Source organism: Drosophila innubila, chromosome X (assembly GCF_004354385.1).
Source record: "Drosophila innubila isolate TH190305 chromosome X, UK_Dinn_1.0, whole genome shotgun sequence".
NCBI classification, from domain to species: Eukaryota; Metazoa; Arthropoda; class Insecta; order Diptera; family Drosophilidae; genus Drosophila; species Drosophila innubila.
The window spans coordinates 12,608,649-12,632,156 of NC_047626.1; the positions used below are offsets into that span (position 1 = coordinate 12,608,649).

The window sequence follows — 23,508 nt, forward strand, 5'->3', positions numbered from 1 at the left end:
GGCTGTCAACCCGTTAACTGCCTTTTAAGCCAACTCCACGTCCCCATGCCAATTAGTGGCCAAAGTATATACCATGGGAACGGTTTGGTTAACCTCGCCAGGTGGTAAGCCACATGGCTTTCGATTGGCTTTACAAATGGCAAAAACATTTATAGCTGAAAGTTATGTCCATTGGGAAATGGAACTGAAAAAATGCTGGAAAATGTAGAAAATATAAAACTGTTTAAGTTCAAAAAGAATGCAATTGTATAGTTTATCTCAAATAGTAGATAACTATAAGTTGAACCTACAAAAGTGTTGAAAAATGTACTTGTATTAATTTATCTACACGAATCGAATCTTATCTCATATCTGACTTCACCAATCGACCTATCCAGTTATCGCTGTGATATATAGATCCATCATGACTGCACTTAAAGAACTTTAATTCAATGTTGTTCCTTTTGGAGAGGAAAACGGGGCAGAGGACGACCTAAAAGTGGCCATTGGAAAGTTTTTTTTACACGTGCGCCCTTTTGCACGCCGGTTTGACAGCAAACTTTTCTCACTTTTTTTTTTATATTTTTGTTGGCTGCGGCGGGTCGAGGGGGCTGACCGGCGCCAACTGTAATTACTTTGCAGTCCGGCATAAAAAAAAGAAGCAACGCAAAAAAAAAACTAAAAGAAAAAAAAAACAAAAATGGAATCATAAAAAACACAAAAAGTTTCCGCCAGTTGTTATGCAAATTTGTTTTGTTTCAAAAAGAAAAAAAAAAGAAGAAAGAGAGAAAAAACAGGAAAAAAAGCAAGCAGCATTTCGGGCATTGTTGCCACTTGCATACCGGCCATTAAAGTACTGTTATTAACGGTTAATCTGCGTTAGGTGTTCGCCATTTTGGGTTAGGTGCGGCGGGCAACAACAATAAGAACTTTTCAATGGTCGTCGCAATGCGAAAAACTGCACTTGACACAAACCTGGATGGTCCCTGGAGATGGGGACTTCTCTCACTTGGCACTTGGCAAACCTTTTTACTGCATATATTCATGTCGCCAGCTTACCATTATTTCTGTGGGCGAGTCTCTTGACAAGATGTGGAGGCGGCGCCATTTTTGTGGGCGCACTTTGATGCAACTTTTCACTGTGTGTGTGTGTGTGGCTTTGAAACTTTTCGACTTTTAAAGTGCGATTTCCCACCCCCAACTGACACCTCCCCTACTCTATTATCAGTCCCTAGCTGGCACTCAGCCTATTGGTTTGTATCTGTTATTTTCTATAGTCATTGTGGCTTTTGGCGCAAATTTTTAAGTGACATTTGTAGTCGGACATACAAAATTGAAAATACTTTCAAGGATAAGCTGGCTAAGCTGACAACAGCACAAATTTTCTTTCGAGAAGCGGACTTATAATATTTTCTAGCACTTTGGCAAGTGTATTTTAAGTGTGTCTGAAATTTGTTGCTTATGCCTAAAAACACCTTTATATTGTTAATAATCTGATATTGCCAGTTGCCTGTTGCTGCCTTGCGAGATAGCTAAACCTAAATTCACAGTTGACGCACAGCTAGACCACAATATATATGTCACTGCGCTTCAAACACACACACACGCACACGCATTGTGTGAGTTGTGCACCTGTGTGTGTGTGTGTGTGTGTTTCTTGTGTGTGCACATGTGCGTATGCTTGATAAATATAAGCCACACGCAGGTCGCTGTAAAGATTATCATTTATAAAAAGCACAAGGGCTATACAAACAGCTCGACATGCATGTATTAGAATAAACGGAGAGGCGAATAGAACGACAGCCGGATGGACGCACAGACGGACAGTCGGACAGCTGGTCGGATAGACCTCAAGCTTGAGCGAAGCCATACGTAGTTCCACACACTTGGGCGCACTTCGGGTGTTAGTTCGTCTTTTTTTTCTGTGTTTTTTTATTTTTTACCTTAGGGCTAACGTGACGCATACGCAATATGTGTATTTGCTGGTAGAAGCAGTGACGTGACATGTGCGCTCGTTTCTCGTATTTTTTCGGCTTTGTCAACTACTATTTAGTGCAGAAAATTCGTAAATTATTCAAGCTGCGCCTCACTATAAAAGCATTTAGCTGAAGGAGTGACTGGAAAAAGTTGGTCCCGAGTCAATGGTTGAATGATTATGATAGTCGACACGACAAGGTCGTCAGCAAGGTCGCATCAGCTTATGGTACTTACTGCTGGGGAGCTGCTGACCAAATGGACAACTCGCTTGTCCTGACAGAAATCTTAATTAAACCATAAAAATTAAAGATTTATGAAATTATTTTCATTCGACTGCAGCGGAAGCTGTGCAACGAAAGGGTGCGGTATATGGGTGGCAAATAAAATGGTCGGACAATAAAGCCAAGTTAACTCGCCCACTGTCTGACAATTTAAAGCCACTTGATTTGGTGTGCGTGCTTAATGCTTGGATTCTCTCTGGCCGGGAACTCAAGCGTTTGGTAATCCAAGCCTCTTGTACACTTGCCACTCAACGTTTTAGCTATTCATTAGTGCGCTCGGTGGTGTGACGTTGACCCACCAAGTCACAAAGCCACAAAGCCACCAAGCCACCAAGCCACCAAGTCACCAGACCATCGACCCACCAACCCATCGACCTAACTGTTGGTTGCTTGCTTGAAACTGGCATACCGCACATAATAAAATTTCTGCGTGGTTAGCAATGAAAGAGAATGCAAGATACTCTTGCAAGAGTATATGGAAAAGGGTTGTAAAGAGGTCTAAAGACTAAACGAGCTTCTTGAATATACGAGCTATGCTAAGCACACAATTTATATTATTATACTGTATACTCGGAATATGTACATTGGTATACATATTAAAAAAAAACTAATTTGAAATATAAAAGTTTTATGCACGTTTTTTCCATTTGCCATGTTCAATTAACCCTTCCAGTTTAAACATAATTTCCTTATCTTTTGTTTCAAATAAGAAGCAATGCCCACAAAGTTTTGGTTGAAAGGCATTCAAACTACGTTTATTAAAAGTGATGTAGAATAGAATGAGAGATTTCAGTATTGCCACCTTGTCATAAATAATACTTTCACTTAAACCTTTCGAAACTATCTAAATCAGCCACGTACCCTTATTATTAATATTTAACACTTCTAGCTTATTTTGCTTAAAAACTACTTTACGAGTATTGTCAAGAGATTGGGGTTTTGAAAGGGTTGACACCTGACAGTGCTGTCATATTACACGTTTTCACTTTACGCTAAAACGTTATATAATTGCATTACCATGAAGTTTGGAAATTCAACATATGGCAGTGTTTCCACCTAACAATAAAACGTTCCGTCATTTATCTACATATGTGGAAACTATTGGGAATTTTTGAATAAGTGTCTGATATTTATAAAATTTAAAAAGGCACAAAATTTATAACTTTCTTGAGATACTTGAATCTTTCGTCTTTTAGTTTAATTAAATACCTTATTGAATTCGTTTTTTTTCCAAGCTGTTGTCTGAAAAACGTTTCTCTGTTATTTTACACTTATCAGGCGAGCGACTTATACAGTATGCCAGTGAGAATCTTGTGACGGAGGTACTCATACATCCGCAATACAATACTCTCATACAATGTATGCGCAATTTACTCAGCAGTTTTACAAGGCATCGTCACATTATCCACGCTGGTTACACCTTTACTGGCAACGGCTCTTGGATACTACAGGTGCGACTTCTACAACGGGTTACACCATCAGGCTATCAGGATCTCAGTAATATAATTTTACTTGCAGGACGGCACCTTTTCGGTGGCTGACTTTGCGGAGGCTTTTCAAGAGCACGATGTACAAAGGGTAATACGCGCCTATGCGGATACAATAACAATGAACATACACTGCGCCGATGCGGGCCTATGGCATACCCTGCCGGATAAGGTATTTGCACGTCAGTGCAAGATACGCATTAATCCGGTAGATGTGCTGGATACCAGCAGCGAGTGCATCAATGCTTTTATAGGTGAGATTGTAATTACATTTTTACTTGCGAAAACCAGCTTAAATACCATTTAATTCTGTAGATTATCTTGCGCCAATGGTGGTGCCCACCTCACTACGTGAATTGTTGGAGACTTCTGATGTGGTTGGCAATATACGGTTCACACATCCCACACTCTACGTCTTTCCCGGCGGTCAAGGCGATGCTGCACTCTTTGGCATTAATGGCTTTAATATGCTAGGTGAGAGTGGAATCTTCTAAGACGGCTCGGAATTTCTCACTTAAATATTTCTTCTATCTTCCATTGCAGTTGACGGCGGCTTTAATCGCAAGGCTTGTTTCTGGGACTTTGCTCGACATTTGGATCGCCTTGATGCGGTGCTAATGACGCGTCTTAACAACAGCAACGTCCAGGGATTGGGTGCTGTGGTGTCACGCAAGCGGGATTCCCACGTCTATCCACAGATTGGACACTTCTTTGGCAACGTTCCCGACCGCAAGGGTGGTCTGCCCAGTCCCGATGGTGACAAGGATCGCAACCCATTGTTGATTGATCTTTTTGAGCGTGGTCATGGACTAGTCAATGATCTCAAATCGCTTGACCTGAAGCCGCAGTGCTGTTATCGTAATCAGGAGCCTATTAACCTGTACCACAAGGTGGGACATGGCACCCTGGACATGTATGTGATAAGTCCGTCACGTGATTCCAAGGAGGTCAAAGACTTTCTGCAAAAATGGAATTCGGGTGATCAGCGTCTATTTGCCGCTCGAGACACCAAGGAGTTTAACTTCCCGCTGCAGAATCTAGTGTCTATCTGCGCACTACTCGTCTGGCAACCCGCTAATCCGGATGATACAATCACGCGCATCTTATTCCCTGGTAGTACACCCGACTTTAAAATTCAGGAGGGTCTGGAAAAGCTAAAGCATTTAGAGTTTATGAAGCACTCGACCTGCACAGCCAAGTCGATAGCTCCAGCTATACAAACGGTGCCCAGCACACGCAAAACTCTGAAGTCCGCCATTGAGGCGACTCCACCCAGCGCCAGCTACAAATCCAGCAAATTCGGTCCAGTTACCACAACTGCTGTGGCCGTGCAACAGGACAACAAGGCTAAGGAAGCAAAGGAGGCAGCAGCTGCAGCGGCAGCGGCAGCAGCAGCGGCAGCAGTAGCAGCTTCCACGGAACAGCCCAGCGATCAAGTGGAGCAACCTACTTTGCTCGCCCACTCCAAGGCAGACTCCATTGATATGGATGAACCAGAGGCTGATCCCGAGCCTGAGCCCGCGGTCGACACCGGGGATGAGGCTGTGCCAGAGCCGGCCGCACCTTTAACCGAGTCAGCCGAACCGGAAGATAACAAGGAAGCCGACAACGATAAGAAAGTTGAGGTAATGATTGTCAAATCTCAGGCTGCAGGAGCACCAGTCAAGGATACTATTGATGCGCCTGTCATAGATGCGAGCAGCAAAGGCGCAAAGGCCACCAAGGGAAAACTCGATAAGCCACGTGCGGAAGTTAAGCCTGTCGTTCGCTCTAGGATTGACACCAAACCGCCAAAGTCCATGGATCGAAAACTAGTCAAACGCGACGAGAAGAAGAGCTCGCCTACAGCGACACCCGCTGCAAGTCGAACGCCTGCCACCCGGGACGTTAAACCCAAAGTATTGACACGCACCACAAAGTCCAGTCCTAGCAGCACTCCAGCTAAGAGTGCAAAGGAAGCGAACAACCGTAAAGTCCTTGAATCTAAGCAACAGGCGACAGCAGCGCGGCAAAGCACCAGTAGCACACGCCGCACCGTTAGCACTGTGGAGAAAAAGGCCCAGCAGACGGAGTCCAAGACCACAACTCAGGCTGCCCAGCGCAAGCCCATCTCGAGGAGGCCACGCGGTGTATCGCCTTCCAAACGAGCACCAGCACCAGGTAGTCCAATAAAATCCGCCAAGCCTAAGCCCGATTTGAAGAAGTCGCGCCTAGATAAGGGTGGTACTACAGACTCCAGCTTGGTATCCACTCCGTCTGCGGATGAGGCCACAGCAGCTAAGAAGATTTTGGATCTAAGCGTATCACAGGAACTTGATGCGGAAAAACAGCGGGAATTGGATGATCTCAAGGAGGAGCAGGAAGTCGTGCGCGAAATTGAAGCTGTATTTAGTCGTGACGAGATGAAGCGACAGCACTTGATTAAGGCGGAACTGCGCGAAATGGCCAAGCAGGACAGCACCACGGAGGCCGAGGAAGAGGAGGAATATTTGATTATTGAGAAGGAGGAGGTAGAGCAGTACACAGAAGATTCAATCATTGAACAGGAGCAGGAGAGCAGTATAACTAAAGAAGAGGAGATTCAAAAGCATCAGCGGGACTCTCAGGAATCCGAAAAGAAACGCAAGAAAAGCGCCGAGGAGGAAATCGAGGCCGCAATCGCAAAGGCTGAGGCAGAAGAGCGCAAGGCACGTTTTGAAGTTAACGAAGCAGCACGACATGAGATGCACGAGGAAACAGAGATTAAAGCAGAGGTGCAAGAGATCATAACCACTGCCAAGGATATTGTTAAGCACCGCACTGAGGAGCCACTGCCTCAGGCCAAGCCTGCTGACGAAGAATTCTCATCCCCAACGCCTGAGGATAAACTAAGCAGTGCAAAGAAAACGTCGGACACTAAAGACGATTTAATTGAGGCTCCTGAAGCTCTGCCTCTCAACCTACAAGAGAGTCTTCCAGAGGAGAAATTTTCGGCCACCATCGAATCAGGAGCAACCACTGCTCCCACCTTACCCGAAGATGAACGAATTCCCCTGGACAAAATCAAAGAGGACTTGGTAATTGAGGAAAAGTATGTCAAAGAGGAAACCAAAGAGCTTGAAGCCATTGTTGTGGCAACTGCCTCCGTGCCTGTTGCTGCGGTGGCCACTGCAGCGTTCATTACCCCATCAGAAACAAAAATTAAAATCAGTGCGGAACCACTTGCCGTTTGTGCGGATGCTAGCGACCGTGTTTTACCTAAGAAAATGACATTCGAAGCCCAACAAAATCTGATGCGGGATGTTATCAAGACACCAGATGAAGTGGCCGACTTGCCCGTTCATGAGGAGGCTGACTTAGGACTATACGAGAAAGATACACACGATGCCAAGAGTATTTCACACAAGGAGGAGACAACCAAGGAAGAGAAAGAGACCGAAGATGAAAAGGAGGTTCGGGAAATTGAAGCTTCAAATGAAGCAGATGATAAGACTGAGCCAGATGAGCCTGAAAAGGCCACTGCCTTGCCGGAAATCGTCGCACAGATTGACACTGTCGAAAAGAAACTCGATGTCGCCATCGTTAAATCGAAGCAATCAGACGAAATCGCTGATATAGAAATACCAGAAACTAATAAAAATGAATTACATATTGATCAACCAGTTATAGTTGAAAAAAAATCGGTTAGTACACCAGAAGAGAAAGAAACCAGCGATATAACCTCCGAGGATGAGCTGCCAGCACATCTAGTACAACCCACAGCAGCACCGACAAAAGTTAAAGATCGTGAAGACACCGTATCTCTCGAGAGCCCTGCAACGATTGAGGAAGCTATTGAAATCGAGATGCAGATAACAAAACAAGAAACACAAAAGCTATCCACTCAAATTGACAAGCAGCTGGAATGTAAAATAGACTCTGAAATAAGCAAAACTGTCGCTGTCAGCGATAAAGCGTCTCCAGCAGGTTCAAAGGACGCCTCTAGGCCAGAATCAGTAGCTAACGATGACAAGTCTCAACCACCATCCAAAGAAGTGTCACGACCCCAATCTGTAGCGGAAAGCATAAAAGATGAATTTGAGAAAGCTGAAGCTTTACAGAAAGGAGAGTCAAAGGACTCCTCTCGACCTGAATCTGTCGCTGACATTATTAAGCCCGAAAGTACAAAGGATGACAAGTCTCTGCCGGCATCAAAGGAAGTGTCACGTTCAGGATCATTAGCGGAAAGTGTTAAGGGCGATTTGGAAAAACTTGAAAGTGTAAAAGAGGCTCAATCTATGCAGGCCTCACGTCGGGAATCTGTTGAAGAGAGTATTGAGCCCGATAGTGTTAAAGATGACAAGTTAAAAACCGCATCTAAAGAAGTATCACGACCCCAATCTGTGGCAGAAAGTGTAAAAGCTGAATCTCAGAAACCTGAGAGTCTGACGGACGATGTGTCCAAGGAGACTTCCCGACGAGCGTCTGTCGCTGAGAGTATTAAAGCTGAGAGTCTAAAGGATGACAAATCTCAACCTGCCTCCAAAGAAGTATCACGTCCCGAATCTGTTGCTGAAAGTATAAAAGCTGAATCTGAAAAGCACGAGAGAGTAAAAGATGATATGTCCAAAGAGACATCCAGACGCGAATCACTTGCGGACACTTCAAAACCGGAGAGTGCCAAGGATGATAAGTCCCTACCAGCATCAAAAGAAGTATCACGACCAGGTTCTGGGCTCGAAAGTGTAAATGACGAAGCTGAGAAGGACGACAAATCTAAGGAGCCTTCTCGGCCAGAATCTGTTGCTGAGAGTGTTAAGCCTGAGAGTCTAAAAGATAACAAGTCTCTACCCGCTTCTAAAGAAGTATCACGACGCGAGTCGGTGGCAGAGAGCATTAAAGATGAATCGCAGAAGCCTGAGAGTTTGAAGGATGAAAAATCTAAGGAGTCTTCCAGGCGTGAATCTGTCACTGAAAGTGTTAAGCCCGAGAGTCTCACGGATGACAAGTCTCTAACCGCTTCCAAAGAAGTGTCACGACCCGAGTCGATAGCAGAGAGTGAAAAAGCTGAATCGAAGAAGCTAGAAAGTGTGAAGGGCGACATGTCTAAGGAGCATTCCCGGCGTGAATCTGTCGTTGAAAGTATTGAACCGGATAGTTTAAAGGATGACAAGTCCCTACCTGCCTCCAAAGAAGTGTCCCGACCTGCATCTGTAGCAGAAAGCGTAAAAGCTGAATCTGAGAAACAGGAAAGCGTGAAGGATGATAGATCCAAGGGGCCTTCTCGTCGTGAGTCTCTTGCGGAAAGTATTAAGCCTGAGAGTGCCAAGGATGATAAGTCTCTTCCAGTATCAACAGAAGCATCAAGACCAGGTTCAGTAGTCGAAAGTGTAAAAGACGAAGCAGAGAAACCTGAAAGTGTTCACGATGATAAGTCAAAAGAGCCTTCCCGCCCTGAATCTGTAGCTGAGAGTCTTAAACCTGAAAGTACAAAGGATGACAAGTCTCTACCCACTTCCAAAGAAGTATCACGACCCGGGTCGGTGGCAGAAAGTGTAAAAGCTGAATCGGAGAAGCCTAAGAAGGATGATATGTCAAAGGAGCATTCCAGACGTGAATCTATCGATGAAAGTACTAAACACGATATTTTAAAGGATGACAAGTCTCCACCTGCCTCCAAAGAAGTGTCCCGACCTGAATCTGTAGCAGAAAGCGTAAAAGCCGAATCTGAGAAACAGGAAAGCGTGAAGGATGATAAGTCCAAGGAGCCTTCTCGTCGTGAATCTCTTGCGGAAAGTATTAAACCTGAGAGTGCCAAGGATGATAAGTCTCTTCCAGAATCAGCAGAAGCATCAAGACCAGGATCAGTAGTGGAAAGTGTAAAAGACGAAGCAGAGAAACCGGAAAGTGTTCACGATGATAAGTCAAAAGAGCCTTCCCGCCCTGAATCTGTAGCTGAGAGTCTTAAACCTGAAAGTATAAAGGATGACAAGTCTCTACCCACTTCCAAAGAAGTATCACGACCCGGGTCGGTGGCAGAAAGTGTAAAAGCTGAATCGGAGAAACATGAAAAGGATGATATGTCCAAGGACCCTTCCAGGCGTGAATCTATTGCTGAAAGTATTAAGCCGGATAGTTCAAAGGATGACAAATCTCTACCTGCCTCCAAAGAAGTGTCACGACCTGAATCTGTAGCCGAAAGCGTAAAAGCTGAATCTGAGAAACAGGAAAGCGTGAAGGATGATAAGTCCAAGGAGCCTTCTCGTCGTGAGTCTCTTGCGGAGAGTATAAAACCTGCGAGTGCCAAGGATGATAAGTCTCTTCCAGTATCAACAGAAGCATCAAGACCAGGTTCAGCAGTCGAAAGTGTAAAAGACGAAGCAGAGAAACCTGAAAGTGTTCACGATGATAGGTCAAAAGAGCCTTCCCGCCCTGAATCTGTAGCTGAGAGTCTTAAACCTGAAAGTATAAAGGATGACAAGTCTCCACCCACTTCCAAAGAAGTATCACGACCCGGGTCTGTGGCAGAAAGTGTAAAAGCTGATTCAGAGAAACATGAAAAAGATGATATGTCCAAGGAGCCTTCCAGACGTGAATCTATCGCTGAAAGTATTAAGCCGGATAGTTTAAAGGATGAAAAGTCTCCACCTGCCTCCAAAGAAGAGTCCCGACCTGAATCTGTAGCCGAAAGCGTAAAAGCTGAATCTGAGAAACAGGAAAGCGTGAAGGATGATAAGTCCAAGGAGCCTTCTCGTCGTGAATCTCTTGCGGAAAGTATTAAACCTGAGAGTGCCAAGGATGATAAGTCTCTTCCAGTATCAACAGAATCATCAAGACCAGGTTCAGTAGTCGAAAGTGTAAAAGACGAGGCAGAGAAACCTGAAATTGTTCACGATGACAAGTCAAAAGAGCCTTCCCGCCCTGAATCTGTAGCTGAGAGTCTTAAACCTGACAGTATAAAGGACGACAAGTCTCTCCCCACTTCCAAAGAAGTATCACGACCCGGGTCGGTGGCAGAAAGTGTGAAAGCTGAATCGGAGAAACATGAAAAGGATGATATGTCCAAAGACCCTTCCAGACGTGAATCTATTGCTGAAAGTATTAAGCCGGATAGTTTAAAGGATGACAAGTCTCTACCTGCCTCCAAAGAAGTGTCACGACCTGAATCTGTAGCAGAAAGCGTAAAAGCTGAATCTGAGAAACAGGAAAGCGTGAAGGATGATAAGTCCAAGGAGCCTTCTCGTCGTGAATCTCTTGCGGAAAGTATTAAACCTGAGAGTGCCAAGGATGATAAGTCTCTTCCAGTATCAGCAGAAGCATCAAGACCAGGATCAGTAGTCGAAAGTGTAAAAGACGAAGCAGAGAAACCTGAAAGTGTTCATGATGACAAGTCAAAAGAGCCTTCCCGCCCTGAATCTGTAGCTGAGAGTCTGAAACCTGAAAGTATAAAGGACGACAAGTCTCTCCCCACTTCCAAAGAAGTATCACGACCCGGGTCGGTGGCAGAAAGTTTGAAAGCTGAATCGGAGAAACATGAAAAGGATGATATGTCCAAAGACCCTTCCAGACGTGAATCTATTGCTGAAAGTATTAAGCCGGATAGTTTAAAGGATGACAAGTCTCTACCTGCCTCCAAAGAAGTGTCACGATCTGAATCTGTAGCAGAAAGCGTAAAAGCCGAATCTGAGAAACAGGAAAGCGTGAAGGATGATAAGTCCAAGGAGCCTTCTCGTCGTGAATCTCTTGCGGAAAGTATTAAACCTGAGAGTGCCAAGGATGATAAATCTCTTCCAGTATCAACAGAAGCATCAAGACCAGGATCAGTAGTCGAAAGTGTAAAAGACGAAGCTGAAAAGCCAGAAAGTATTCACGATGATAAGTCAAAAGAGCCTTCCCGCCCTGAATCTGTAGCTGAGAGTCTTAAACCTGAAAGTATAAAGGATGACAAGTCTCTACCCACTTCCAAAGAAGTATCACGACCTGGGTCGGTGGCAGATAGTGTAAAAGCTGAATCGGAAAAGCCTCAGAAGGATGATATGTCCAAAGACCCTTCCAGACGTGAATCTATTGCTGAAAGTATTAAGCCGGATAGTTTAAGGGATGACAAGTCTCTACCTGCCTCCAAAGAAGTGTCACGACCTGAATCTGTAGCCGAAAGCGTAAAAGCTGAATCTGAGAAACAGGAAAGCGTGAAGGATGATAAGTCCAAGGAGCCTTCTCGTCGTGAATCTCTTGCGGAAAGTATTAAACCTGAGAGTGCCAAGGATGATAAGTCTCTTCCAGTATCAACAGAAGCATCAAGACCAGGATCAGTAGTCGAAAGTGTAAAAGACGAAGCTGAAAAACCTGAAAGTATTCACGATGATAAGGCAAAGGAGCCTTCCCGCCCTGAATCTGTAGCTGAAAGTCTTAGACCTGAAAGTATAAAGGACGACAAGTCTCTTCCCACTTCTAAAGAAGTATCACGACCCGGGTCTGTGGCAGAAAGTGTAAAAGCTGATTCGGAGAAACATGAAAAAGATGATATGTCCAAGGAGCCTTCCAGACGGGAATCTATCGCTGAAAGTATTAAGCCCGATATTTTAAAGGATGAAAAGTCTCCACCTGCCTCCAAAGAAGTGTCACGACCTGAATCTGTAGCCGAAAGCGTAAAAGCTGAATCTGAGAAACAGGAAAGCGTGAAGGATGATAAGTCCAAGGAGCCTTCTCGTCGTGAATCTCTTGCGGAAAGTATTAAACCTGAGAGTGCCAAGGATGATAAGTCTCTTCCAGTATCAACAGAAGCATCAAGACCAGGATCAGTAGTCGAAAGTGTAAAAGACGAAGCTGAAAAACCTGAAAGTATTCACGATGATAAGGCAAAAGAGCCTTCCCGCCCTGAATCTGTAGCTGAGAGTCTTAAACCTGAAAGTATAAAGGACGACAAGTCTCTCCCCACTTCCAAAGAAGTATCACGACCCGGGTCGGTGGCAGAAAGTGTAAAAGCTGAATCGGAGAAAGCTGAAAAGGATGATATGTCCAAGGAGCCTTCCAGACGTGAATCTTTCATTGAAAGTATTAAACCGGATAGTTTAAAAGATGACTCGTCTCTACCTCTAGAAGTGTCCCGACCTGAATCTGTAGCAGAAAGCGTAAAAGCTGAATCTACGAAACTTGAGAGTGTTAAGGATGATAAGTCAAAGGAGCCTTCTCGCCGTGAATCTCTTGCAGAAAGTACAAAGCCTGAGACCGTCGTGGACGATAAGTCTTTGCCAGCATCGAAAGAAGAATCACGACCAGGATCAGTAGCCGGAAGTGTAAAAGACGAAGCCGAAAGTGTTAAAACACCTTCCAAAGAAGTTTCACGACCTGCATCCGTTGCTGAAGATGACACCTTCTCAGAATCCTCCCATCAAATTCCTAAAAGTGTGAAGGATAAGAGATCTCCACTAGGATCCAAGGAAGCTTCACGACCAGAATCAGTCACAGAGAGCTTAAAAGATGAAACGATGAGATCCGAGCTCGAGAAAAGTGGAATAACTGTGAAAGTGGAAAGCTTACAAGAGATATCTAAAGAGGCTACCCGTCGTGAATCTTTAGCAGAAAGCTCTGAAGATAAAAAGCCAGTACCTTCATCTCAGGAAACTTCACGGCCAGAATCTGTTGCTGTTGATACTGACTCTGTTGAAGATATTTTGAAAGCGGAGATTACTTTAGAAACAGCTTCTTCCCCTATTGATAAAGCGCCGATCGACATTGCGGGACTACATTTGAAACTTGATATCGATTCTGACAAACAAAAAGGCGATTTTCCAACTTTATCCAGTCCTGTTGACGTTGCTGAAGGCAACTTTGCGCATGTTGTATCAACGACTCTTATAGAAACAGAGTTTCTCATTAAGCCGGCTGAGCTGTCCAAGGTTAGTGCTTTGCAGACAGCATCTAGCCCATTAGATGAGGTAGCCTCATCAAGAGAGCCATCCCGCCGTGAATCGCTTGTTGAGCTTTCAATAAAGCCAGAGAGCCCAAAGGAGGACAAGTCGCAAATTGCGTCCGAGGAAATGCTCCAGCCTGAGTTTTCAGAAGAAAGTCGTAAGAAGGAAACGGAAACGCAAGAGATCGTGAAGGAAGAAAAATCTGAAGACAAGTCGCCTCGGGAATCTGCTGCCGAAAGCTATAAATGTGAAAAATCTCCAATTTCATCTAAAGAAGTATCACGTCCAGCATCTGTCGCCGAAAGTCACAAAGCAGAGAGCGTAAAGGATGAGAAATCTCCAATTGTATCTAAGGAAGTGTCGCGTCCAGAATCTGTTGTCGAAACAGCATCTTCACCAATTGACGAAGCACCAAAAGATTTCACATTATTAGAGCATATCAGTAAAGAAACATTTGTCTTAAATCTCGAATCAAAAGGCAGTTTCCCAACACTATCCAGCCCTATTGAAGTTGCTGGGGGTGACTTCATCCAAGCAATTACCAGCTCCATGTCAGAAGCACAAGTACCAACAAAGCCGGCAGAACGTTCTGAAGTTGCAGCAGCCAAGACTGCATCCAGTCCTGTAGACGAGGCCCCAAGCAGCCCTTTTATGGAGTTAGCAAGTGTAAAGTCTCCAATGTCATCAAAAGAAGCATCGCGACCTGAATCTGTTGCCGAGAGTGCAAAGGATGAGGCGTCACGGCCTGCATCTGTGGTAAAAAGTGTTAAAGACGAATCGGAAAAGCCTGAGGGTGTTAAAGATGACAAGTCTAAGGATCCCTCGGTATGTGGGTCCCCTGCTGAAATTAAAAAGTCAGAAATTCTTAAAGACGAAAAGTCACTACCACCATCGAAAGAAGCATCACGACCTGGATCTGTGGCCGAAAGTGTGAAAGACGACTTTGAAAAACCTGAAAGCGTTAAGGATGATAAGTCAAAGGAAACTTCCAGACGTGAATCTCTGGCGGAAAGCACAAAGGCGGAGAGTATAAAGGATGATAAGTCTGTCCCAGCTTCGAAAGAAGTATCACGACCCGAATCTGTTGCAGAAAGCGTAAAACCTGAGTCGGAGAAACCTGAGAGTGTAAAAGGTGATAAGTCTGAGGAACCGTCTCGGCGTGAGTCTATTGCTGAAAGTGTGAAGCCGGAAAGCTTAAAGGATGACAAGTCCCTACCAGTCTCCAAGGAAGCATCACGACCTGGATCTGTGGCCGAAAGTGTGAAAGATGATTTTGAAAAACCTGAAAGCGTTAAGGATGATAAGTCAAAGGAAACTTCCAGGCGTGAATCTCTGGCGGAAAGCACAAAGGCGGAGAGTATAAAGGATGATAAGTCTGTCCCAGCTTCGAAAGAAGTATCACGACCCAAATCTGTTGCAGAAAGCGTAAAACCTGAGTCGGAGAAACCTGAGAGTGTAAAAGGTGATAAGTCTGAGGAACCGTCCCGACGTGAGTCTATTGCTGAAAGTGTAAAGCCAGAAAGCTTAAGGGATGACAAGTCCATACCAGTCTCCAAAGAAGCATCACGACCTGGTTCTGTGGCCGGAAGTGTAAAAGACGATTTCGAAAAACCTGAAAACGTTAAGGATGATATGTCAAAGGAGCCTTCCAGGCGTGAATCTCTGGCGGAAAGCACAAAGGCGGAGAGTATAAAGGATGATAAGTCTGTCCCAGCTTCGAAAGAAGTATCACGACCCGAATCTGTTGCAGAAAGCGTAAAACCTGAGTCGGAGAAACCTGAGAGTGTAAAAGGTGATAAGTCTGAGGAACCGTCCCGACGTGAGTCTATTGCTGAAAGTGTAAAGCCAGAAAGCTTAAGGGATGACAATTCCATACCAGTCTCCAAAGAAGCATCACGACCTGGTTCTGTAGCCGGAAGTGTGAAAGATGATTTTGAAAAACCTGAAAGCGTTAAGGATGATAAGTCAAAGGAAACTTCCAGACGTGAATCTCTGGCGGAAAGCACAAAGGCGGAGAGTATAAAGGATGATAAGTCTGCCCCAGCTTCGAAAGAAGTATCACGACCCGAATCTGTTGCAGAAAGCGTAAAACCTGAGTCGGAGAAACCTGAGAGTGTAAAAGGTGATAAGTCTGAGGAACCGTCCCGACGTGAGTCTATTGCTGAAAGTGTAAAGCGAGAAAGCTTTAAGGATGACAAGTCCTTACCAGTCTCCAAAGAAGCATCACGACCTGGTTCTGTGGCCGGAAGTGTGAAAGATGATTTTGAAAAACCTGAAAGCGTTAAGGATGATAAGTCAAAGGAAACTTCCAGACGTGAATCTCTGGCGGAAAGCACAAAGGCGGAGAGTATAAAGGATGATAAGTCTGTCCCAGCTTCGAAAGAAGTATCACGACCTGAATCTGTTGCAGAAAGCGTAAAAGCTGAATCGGAGAAACCTGAGAGTGTTAAGGGTGATAAGTCTGAGGAACCGTCCCGACGTGAGTCTATTGCTGAAAGTGTGAAGCCAGATAGCTTTAAAGATGATGTGTCCTTACCAGCCTCCAAAGAAGTAAGTCCCGGATCTATGGCCGACGGTATAAAAGACGTTTCTGAAAAACCTGAAGGAATTCAAGTTTTAAAGGAATCTACGAAGTCATCCGCTGATGATATGTCTAGCGAACCTTCCCGCCCTGAGTCAATTGCTGATAGTTTGAAGGACACAAAAACGCCAGCTGCCTTTAAGGAACCATCGCGTCCAGCATCTGTAGATGAGAGTGTGAAGTCAAGGGAGTCTTCCCGCCCTGCCTCAGCTGCCGAGACTGCATCCTCTCCAATTGACGAAGCGCCAAGGGAACTCACAGACTTTGAGCTTGAAAAGAAAGAAGCCTTAATGGTAGACTTTTCTGTGGAACCTAAAGGAATTTTCCCAACCCTGTCTAGTCCCGTCGATGTTGCTAAAGGCGTATTCTCCCATACAATGTCTGGAGCAATTGAACTAGAAAAGCCGGCAGAGCAAAGTACAGTTGGTGCAAAAATAACAGTTTCCAGTCCTGTGGATGAGGCAGTTCACCTCTTAGAAAAGAGTGAGGTCATTGAAGAACATACCATCCCAGCGACAAGCTCAAATGAAAGTTCTGCTCTGACAGATTTCAGTGTAAATTTGCTTGAAAACATTTCAATAAAATCGGACGCAATTATATCATTATGTGAGGATAAACTTCAATCCATTAACGAATCGATAAATAAACAAACAGAAACTAAAGTTGAAACAGTTACACAGAAGCTTGAAAGCACTAAAGATGTGGTAGAAGAGTGCGTACAGAAAATCAGCAAAGAAAGTACAATACATTTAACAGAACTAGAATCTCTAAAGGATTCCAAGATCACTGAGATATCCAAGACAATAACATCAGTAACCGAAACTGTTGAAACTAAATTAGAAGAGACAAAGTCGGATGTGATTGAGAAGATCGTATCCACATCCAAGGTACTGTCTGAAAAGCTGTCACAAGCTGATTCTGTTACAGAAATATCCGAAGATGCTAGTGCCAAGGGCAACCTTGAGTTGACTGGCTTCTCAGAGCTTCGTGAAACACACATTACCACCGTTGACTCGCCCGAATTTACAGTTACGATTTGTGATCGTGATGAGAGTGTTCTGCACGATATTAAGGAAGAAGACGAAGAGCATAGATTCTCTCCACCAACAGAAAAGGGAGCTATAATACCCGAGCAACCACTGCGTCCACTCTCTCCACGTGAGGAAGAGGTCGCCAAGATTGTCGCTGATGTAGCCAAAGTGCTGAAGTCCGACAAAGATATCACCGATATTATACCTGATTTTGATGTAAAACAGTTGGAGGAAAAGCTAAAAACAACTGCTGAAATTGAAGCCGAAACTGTTGAGATCACAAAGAAAATCGAAGCTGTTCACACACCAGCAGGTACTCCTGAAGATCTCTCGGGTAAAATAACTCCTTCAAAGGATCTTGCATTAGATGAAAAACTATTGGAAAGCAAGATGATGAAGGTGGATATCGAATCAGAGAAGTCTTCACCGGATCAAAAGTCTGGACCAGTATCAATTGAAGAGAAGGACAAAATTGAGCAGTCCGAAAAAGCGCAATTACGCGAAGGAGCCGCTAAAGCAGCAGTCGAGGAAATAACCAAAGAAACTTCCAGGCCAGAGTCAGCTGCTAGTCAACAGGGTACCGTAGATTCCCTGTCATCACGTCCTGAATCCGCAGCAGACAAACAAGATGAGTCACATCTCGAACAATCCACAAAGGTCTCAAAGGAAGCATCGCGACCCGTATCTGTGGCCAGTTTGAAAGACGAAGCAGATGAAAAAGAAACTTCAACAAAGGAGGCTTCTCGGCCCGAATCTGTAGTTAGTCGGGTGAGTGATACTAAGTCCACTGCTAAGGAAGCGGAGTCTTCGCGACCAGCCTCAAGTGCAAGTCAGATCAGTGTCAAGGAAGAGGAAACTTCAGACGCACTGCATGGTTCGATTATAGTTTCAACAACCGAAAGCAAAAAAGATGTGCGATCAACTGAATCGACAATCGTTTTGAAATCCATCACAAGTCAATCACATCTCAAAGAGGAATCTATTAGCGAGTCTCTGAGCAGCAGCATGAAAGTAGAGGACAGTTCTCGACGCGAATCCTTGTCCAGTCTGTTAACTGACAAGGAAGTTTCCAAATCGCCAAGCACTAGTGTCATGGAGGAGAGCGAAAGCATCACGAAGATTGTGGAAAAGACTACATCTTCTCAATTGGAGGAATTACTAATTCAATCCGAAGAGTGCTCCTCAGAATCAATAGTTAGCGAGATTCAAACTATGAGCTCCCAAAAGCCAAGTGTTCAAAGCACAAGTAAAGAAACAGTAGCAAGTAGCATCACACAGGAAACAGTTAAGGACAGCAATCTCAAGGAAACGGTTGCCGAGTTTTTGGCAACGGAAAAGATTATTTCTGCTAAGGAAACCTTTAGTGCTGAGGCCACCAAGACAGCTGAAGAGTGCCTGAAAAAGGTGAGTTCCTCCCAAAAGGCCTTATTTGTGGGCACAGACGAGTCGCGACGAGAATCGCTGCTGAGTCACACCAGTGAGGGTCGACAGACCCATAGCGATCCCGAGGAAGAAGACAGTGATGATGACGGCCGAGTCAGTCTCAAGGAGGGTCGCTCCAAGTCTATAGCCACCATAATGATGACTAGCATCTACAAGCCCTCTGAGGAGGTCGAAACCATTGATGCCCTTAAGGAGGAGGACCATGAAGATGAGGTAGAACATGAACTGGGTGGCAAGAAAACACAGACAGCAACAATTGCAGCATCCACAGTCACAACCACTAAAACATCCACACTGCAGGACTCCAGCGAACAAAGTAGTAGCAACACTATCAAATCCAGCTCCACAGAATCCAAGACAAAAGTGGAGTCCATTACACTAACACAATCACTAACAGATACAGAACACTCAACGGATACCACAGATCGTAGGACACCACCAACGGCACCAGTCAGTCCCAGTGTCAAGCCAGTAAGCACCACTTGCACTGCCACAGTTGGCACAGCTGGCTCCTTGAGTTATGGCAAGAGTGAGTCTAGCGCTGCTAGCATAGCATCAACATCTGGTCCATTGTCGCCTAAAGACATTAGTGGTAAGTCAAGTCCTGGTGCATTAACATCTGAAAGTCAATCCATACCAACACCGTTAGGGCGTGAATCACATACAGAGACACCAGAGTCATCGCCCAAGCCCACATCACCCTTCCCACGTGTCAGCAAGGATGAGCTCAAGTCTCTGGGTGTCACCGGAATACCCGATGCCAGCGAAGTTAGCGCTGACTCCACTGAGATGCTACCCGAGCTTCACGAGCTGCGTGGCATTGAGAGCACCACAGCCCTAAGTGGCAGCACCGAAAAGATCATAACCACAACCATAACCACAGTGACCAAGGTCATTTCCGCCGATGGCAAAGAGATTGTCACCGAGCAAAAGACGGTTACCACAACCGACAGCTCCGAGCCGGACAGTGAGAAGGTGGTTGTAACCACAACACGCACAACCAGCGAGAGCGAGAAGAGCGAACGGGAGCGAGAGCAGATGATTCCAAAGGACGTAGCCATGCTACGTGGAATCTATCGCTCCAGCACGCCAGGCAGCGACGAAGAGCGTCTGGCCGGTGCCATGAGCGATGATGATCTACCCGGCTCCCCACGTAGCTCCAGCTTTGATCTGCAACGTTCCAGCTCCGGCATAAGCAAACGTTCAGATCTCGATGCTGATGACAGTCAGAATGATATTCCGCCACAGTATGGCAGCGAGGAGCACTCCACAGCCCGTGCCATTCTGCCAACCCGTGCAACCGATCCCATGGCAACCTCCTTATATGGGGCGCTGCCAGATAGCTTTGATCCAAAGCCCAGCACCGAGCCAATACCAATACGTGGTGCCATGCTGGTGACCTGCACGGAATCTCCGCCAGCCAGCCAGTCATCGGAAAGCGTGGAGAGCACCAGCCAAACCTGGGCCGGACACAAGTTTCTGGATGAAGCCGACAAGGATTTCCAGAAGGCACTCGAAGAGCATGTGCAGGCGCGTGGCGCCGAAGTGATGTCTTCCGTGACCGCTAAATACTCTTACTCACCATCCAAGGCCGAGGAAGTCGAGCACATCGTCAGTAGCACCGCCGAGCGGCAACGCTTCCCCCTAAGCGATGTCCAAAAGGTGCGCAGCGGCGACAGCCTGTTAAGCGGCACTACTGGAAGCGCTGCACCTGTGACCACTTCAACCACAGCCTCTACAGAACCGAGTGGTGCAGTGACAACTGTATCAACCACAACCACAGCCACAACATCAGCAACAGCAACAACAACGGCAACATCAACTAGCACTGGCACACTACCCAAGGATCGGCTTGAGGAGTGGGGCAAACCGCTCGGTCTACCATCACCGGCACCATTGCCAGTCGAAGGTGCCGACATTCGCACCACACCGAAAAAGGAGCGTCGCTTGGTGGCCACCAAGACGCGTCTAAACAATGAGAAGAATCTGCGCAAACGTAGCGAGTCACCCAATAAGGCAAAGAAGCCAGCTCCCGTCTATGTGGATCTGACCTATGTGCCCCACAACGGTAACTCCTACTATGCCCATGTTGACTTCTTCAAGCGCGTCCGTGCCCGCTACTATGTCTTCTCCGGCACCGAGCCCAGCCGTCAGGTCTACGATGCCCTGCTGGAGGCCAAACAAACATGGGAGGACAAGGAGCTGGGTGAGTTCACAGAAAATATCTTTATCAAACTAACAGTTAGTAATTAACAAACATCTATTTACAGAGGTGACCATCATACCCACGTATGATACTGATGTGCTGGGATACTGGGTGGCCGAGAACGAGGAGTTGCTTGCCAAGCATCGCATCGATCTGTCGCCATCCGCTTCCCGTTGCACAATTAATTTGCAGGATCATGAGACCTCGTGCTCTGCATATCGCTTAGAGTTCTAGGCCACGGGATTGTTTATTGCATTTGACGATGACAACTGAAAGCTACAACAACAACAAACAACAACAACCACAGAGACAGTGATTTAAGTGGGCCCTCGTAAACCTTATAGGGCTAACAACGGCAACCAACTAACAACAACAACAACAAGGACGACTTCCAAGTTTTGAGCTTAATGATGACGACATCAAATTTAAAGATTAAAAAAAATGAAAACAAACAAAACAACGACTACAAATACAAATACAAAAAAAAAAAATACCAAAGCTTGACAACAAAATGCAATATGCAAAATGCCGTGCGCCAAATGAAAGAGTGAAAAACCAAAAAAACACAAACAACAAAATGATAGAACACTTTCGGAAATGAAGAACCAAAAAAAGCTGAATATGGCGGAGTAACGGGTCACATGGATGACGCCATTTTGTTTAGCCAATGCCGTCTATTTGCGCTTTTTGCCGTTTTATTTCAAACAAAAGAATAGAAAAGCAAATGCAGTAAGCAAGGTAATTAATCGATATTTATTTGCAACAAATTAATTACTGAACAATGCATTAATCGTATATACCACAAAAAAAAAAATACCAAAGAAGCGCTACGTGCCACAAAAGATACCAAAAACAAAAATGAAAAACAAAAGAAAACAAATATAAAACACATAAAAAATTATACTATATAAGTATGTAAAACATATGTACTAATATAGTACGTATATGTATTTGTTGCTTTCATTTAACGTCAAGCTACCTTGCATAGTAATCCAAAGATCAAAATTGTTTTCAAATCGCATAGCAAAAATATACAAAAAACAAAAATAGTAATTAATAAAAAATACTTAACAAAAAAAAATACAAAATGGAAAACCAAAAGCAAGATGCAAATTGAAAAAAATTATGAGTGTATTATTACAAATATATTATTCATGTTTATTGTATTAGTAAAACTTTTATGAAAAACTATTGAAGTATCCCAAAATATATTTGAATTTTAAATAAAATATATACACGCAAAAGGTAAATATTTCAATCTGTATGTATTTATGTCAAAGCCAAGTGCAGGCTAAATCATATAGTACTTAATACTTACTAGTATTTATTTAGCTTTAAATCAAACACACAGCTATAAATTAAATCATAACACGAAACGCATATATAAAAGTTTCTTTGTTCGTCACGATTAAAAAACAATTTTATTTTTTTTGTTTATAAATAATAATACAACTTAACTTGATGGAAAATGCACAGCAATTGTTAAAACATTAATAGATTATTTAAATAATGTAGCTAACGAAATGAATTTAATACGAAATGCCACGTAATCGTATATAAAATGTACTCTAATCAAAAGTCTAATGCAAATTTAATGAACCAACCAAGTAAATAATATGCAACCTTATATAAATGTGCCTCCCCAAAATGCAAACAAGTGAACAATATAAAAAGTCTTAAATATCAAATAAAAACTCTAATACACATATTCAAAATATGAAATAATAAATACTAATAATAAAGTCAGTTAAGTTTATGGGTTTATGAGTTTATCTTGAGTTACATATGCATACATATTATTCAAGCAGGCAGCTGACAGATATACTTACTGAAAATCATTGGGCAAAATATTAATAAACTATCCAAATATTACCTACTCTTATAGCTCAAACATGCAAAACAATATACATACACTTATATAGAACAAAATCAACAATACCTAAGTCTGGCAGAATTCAAAAGAAATGGAAGAGTAGTTGAGCTATAACTAGATTTTGGTCAGGATCTTCTTCTGTATCTGGGTCTTAATCTAGTTGTTGATAAATTGGAAGTCATGTGGTTTGATAGATGTGTATTAAGTGAGGATAGAATTGAACTATTGCTGTTGTTGGTGATAAATTTGATGATAACGCGATGATGTTAATGCTGATATTACTATATAAGGTTTACGAGGGTCTGATTGGGTTAGCATGGGTTTGGGGTAGGATGTCATTGAACCAGATATTGTGAAACAAAAACTAAATAAAGAACACAAAGTGAATGAAGGTTATTTTTCTATATTTTTTTTACTTTTTCATAGTCATAGAATAACAAATTTTCAAAAACCAAAAGCAAAAAATACAAACTATAAAACTTAAAGCAAAACTAAATCACAACACATACTAATAAAGATAATGGCACACGCAATTTATAAAAAGATAAATTTAAAAAGAATATACTCAACTGCAGAAGAGAAGGAAAAATTTGATGCCACAGCGAATACAGTCCAAGAAAAATAAAAAATTATTAATTATAATGAGAAATGAAAATTTTAAAAAATATTTAAATAACAATTTTTGATTGAATTACAAATTGATATTTGACATACAGACTTTTTAGGATATACATACATATATAAAGCCGATTTTTATAGAGCGCAAGTATCAGATTAA

General features: G+C 43.7%; 1 protein-coding gene across 1 annotated transcript in view; it reads left to right on the plus strand.

Moving 5' to 3' along the window:
• Positions 1-21,670, plus strand: part of LOC117794066 (microtubule-associated protein futsch) — a 55,382-nt gene extending 33,712 nt beyond the window's left edge. The window contains exons 3-9 of the mRNA XM_034634527.1: positions 3,516-3,688; positions 3,756-3,978; positions 4,040-4,198; positions 4,268-7,593; positions 14,563-19,243; positions 19,301-20,857; positions 20,922-21,670. Of these exons, the coding sequence (XP_034490418.1) occupies positions 3,516-3,688; positions 3,756-3,978; positions 4,040-4,198; positions 4,268-7,593; positions 14,563-19,243; positions 19,301-20,857; positions 20,922-21,091 (10,289 nt within the window). The 3' untranslated portion in view covers positions 21,092-21,670. The remainder of the gene's footprint in view (positions 1-3,515; positions 3,689-3,755; positions 3,979-4,039; positions 4,199-4,267; positions 7,594-14,562; positions 19,244-19,300; positions 20,858-20,921) is intronic.
• Positions 21,671-23,508: the final 1,838 nt, after the last annotated feature.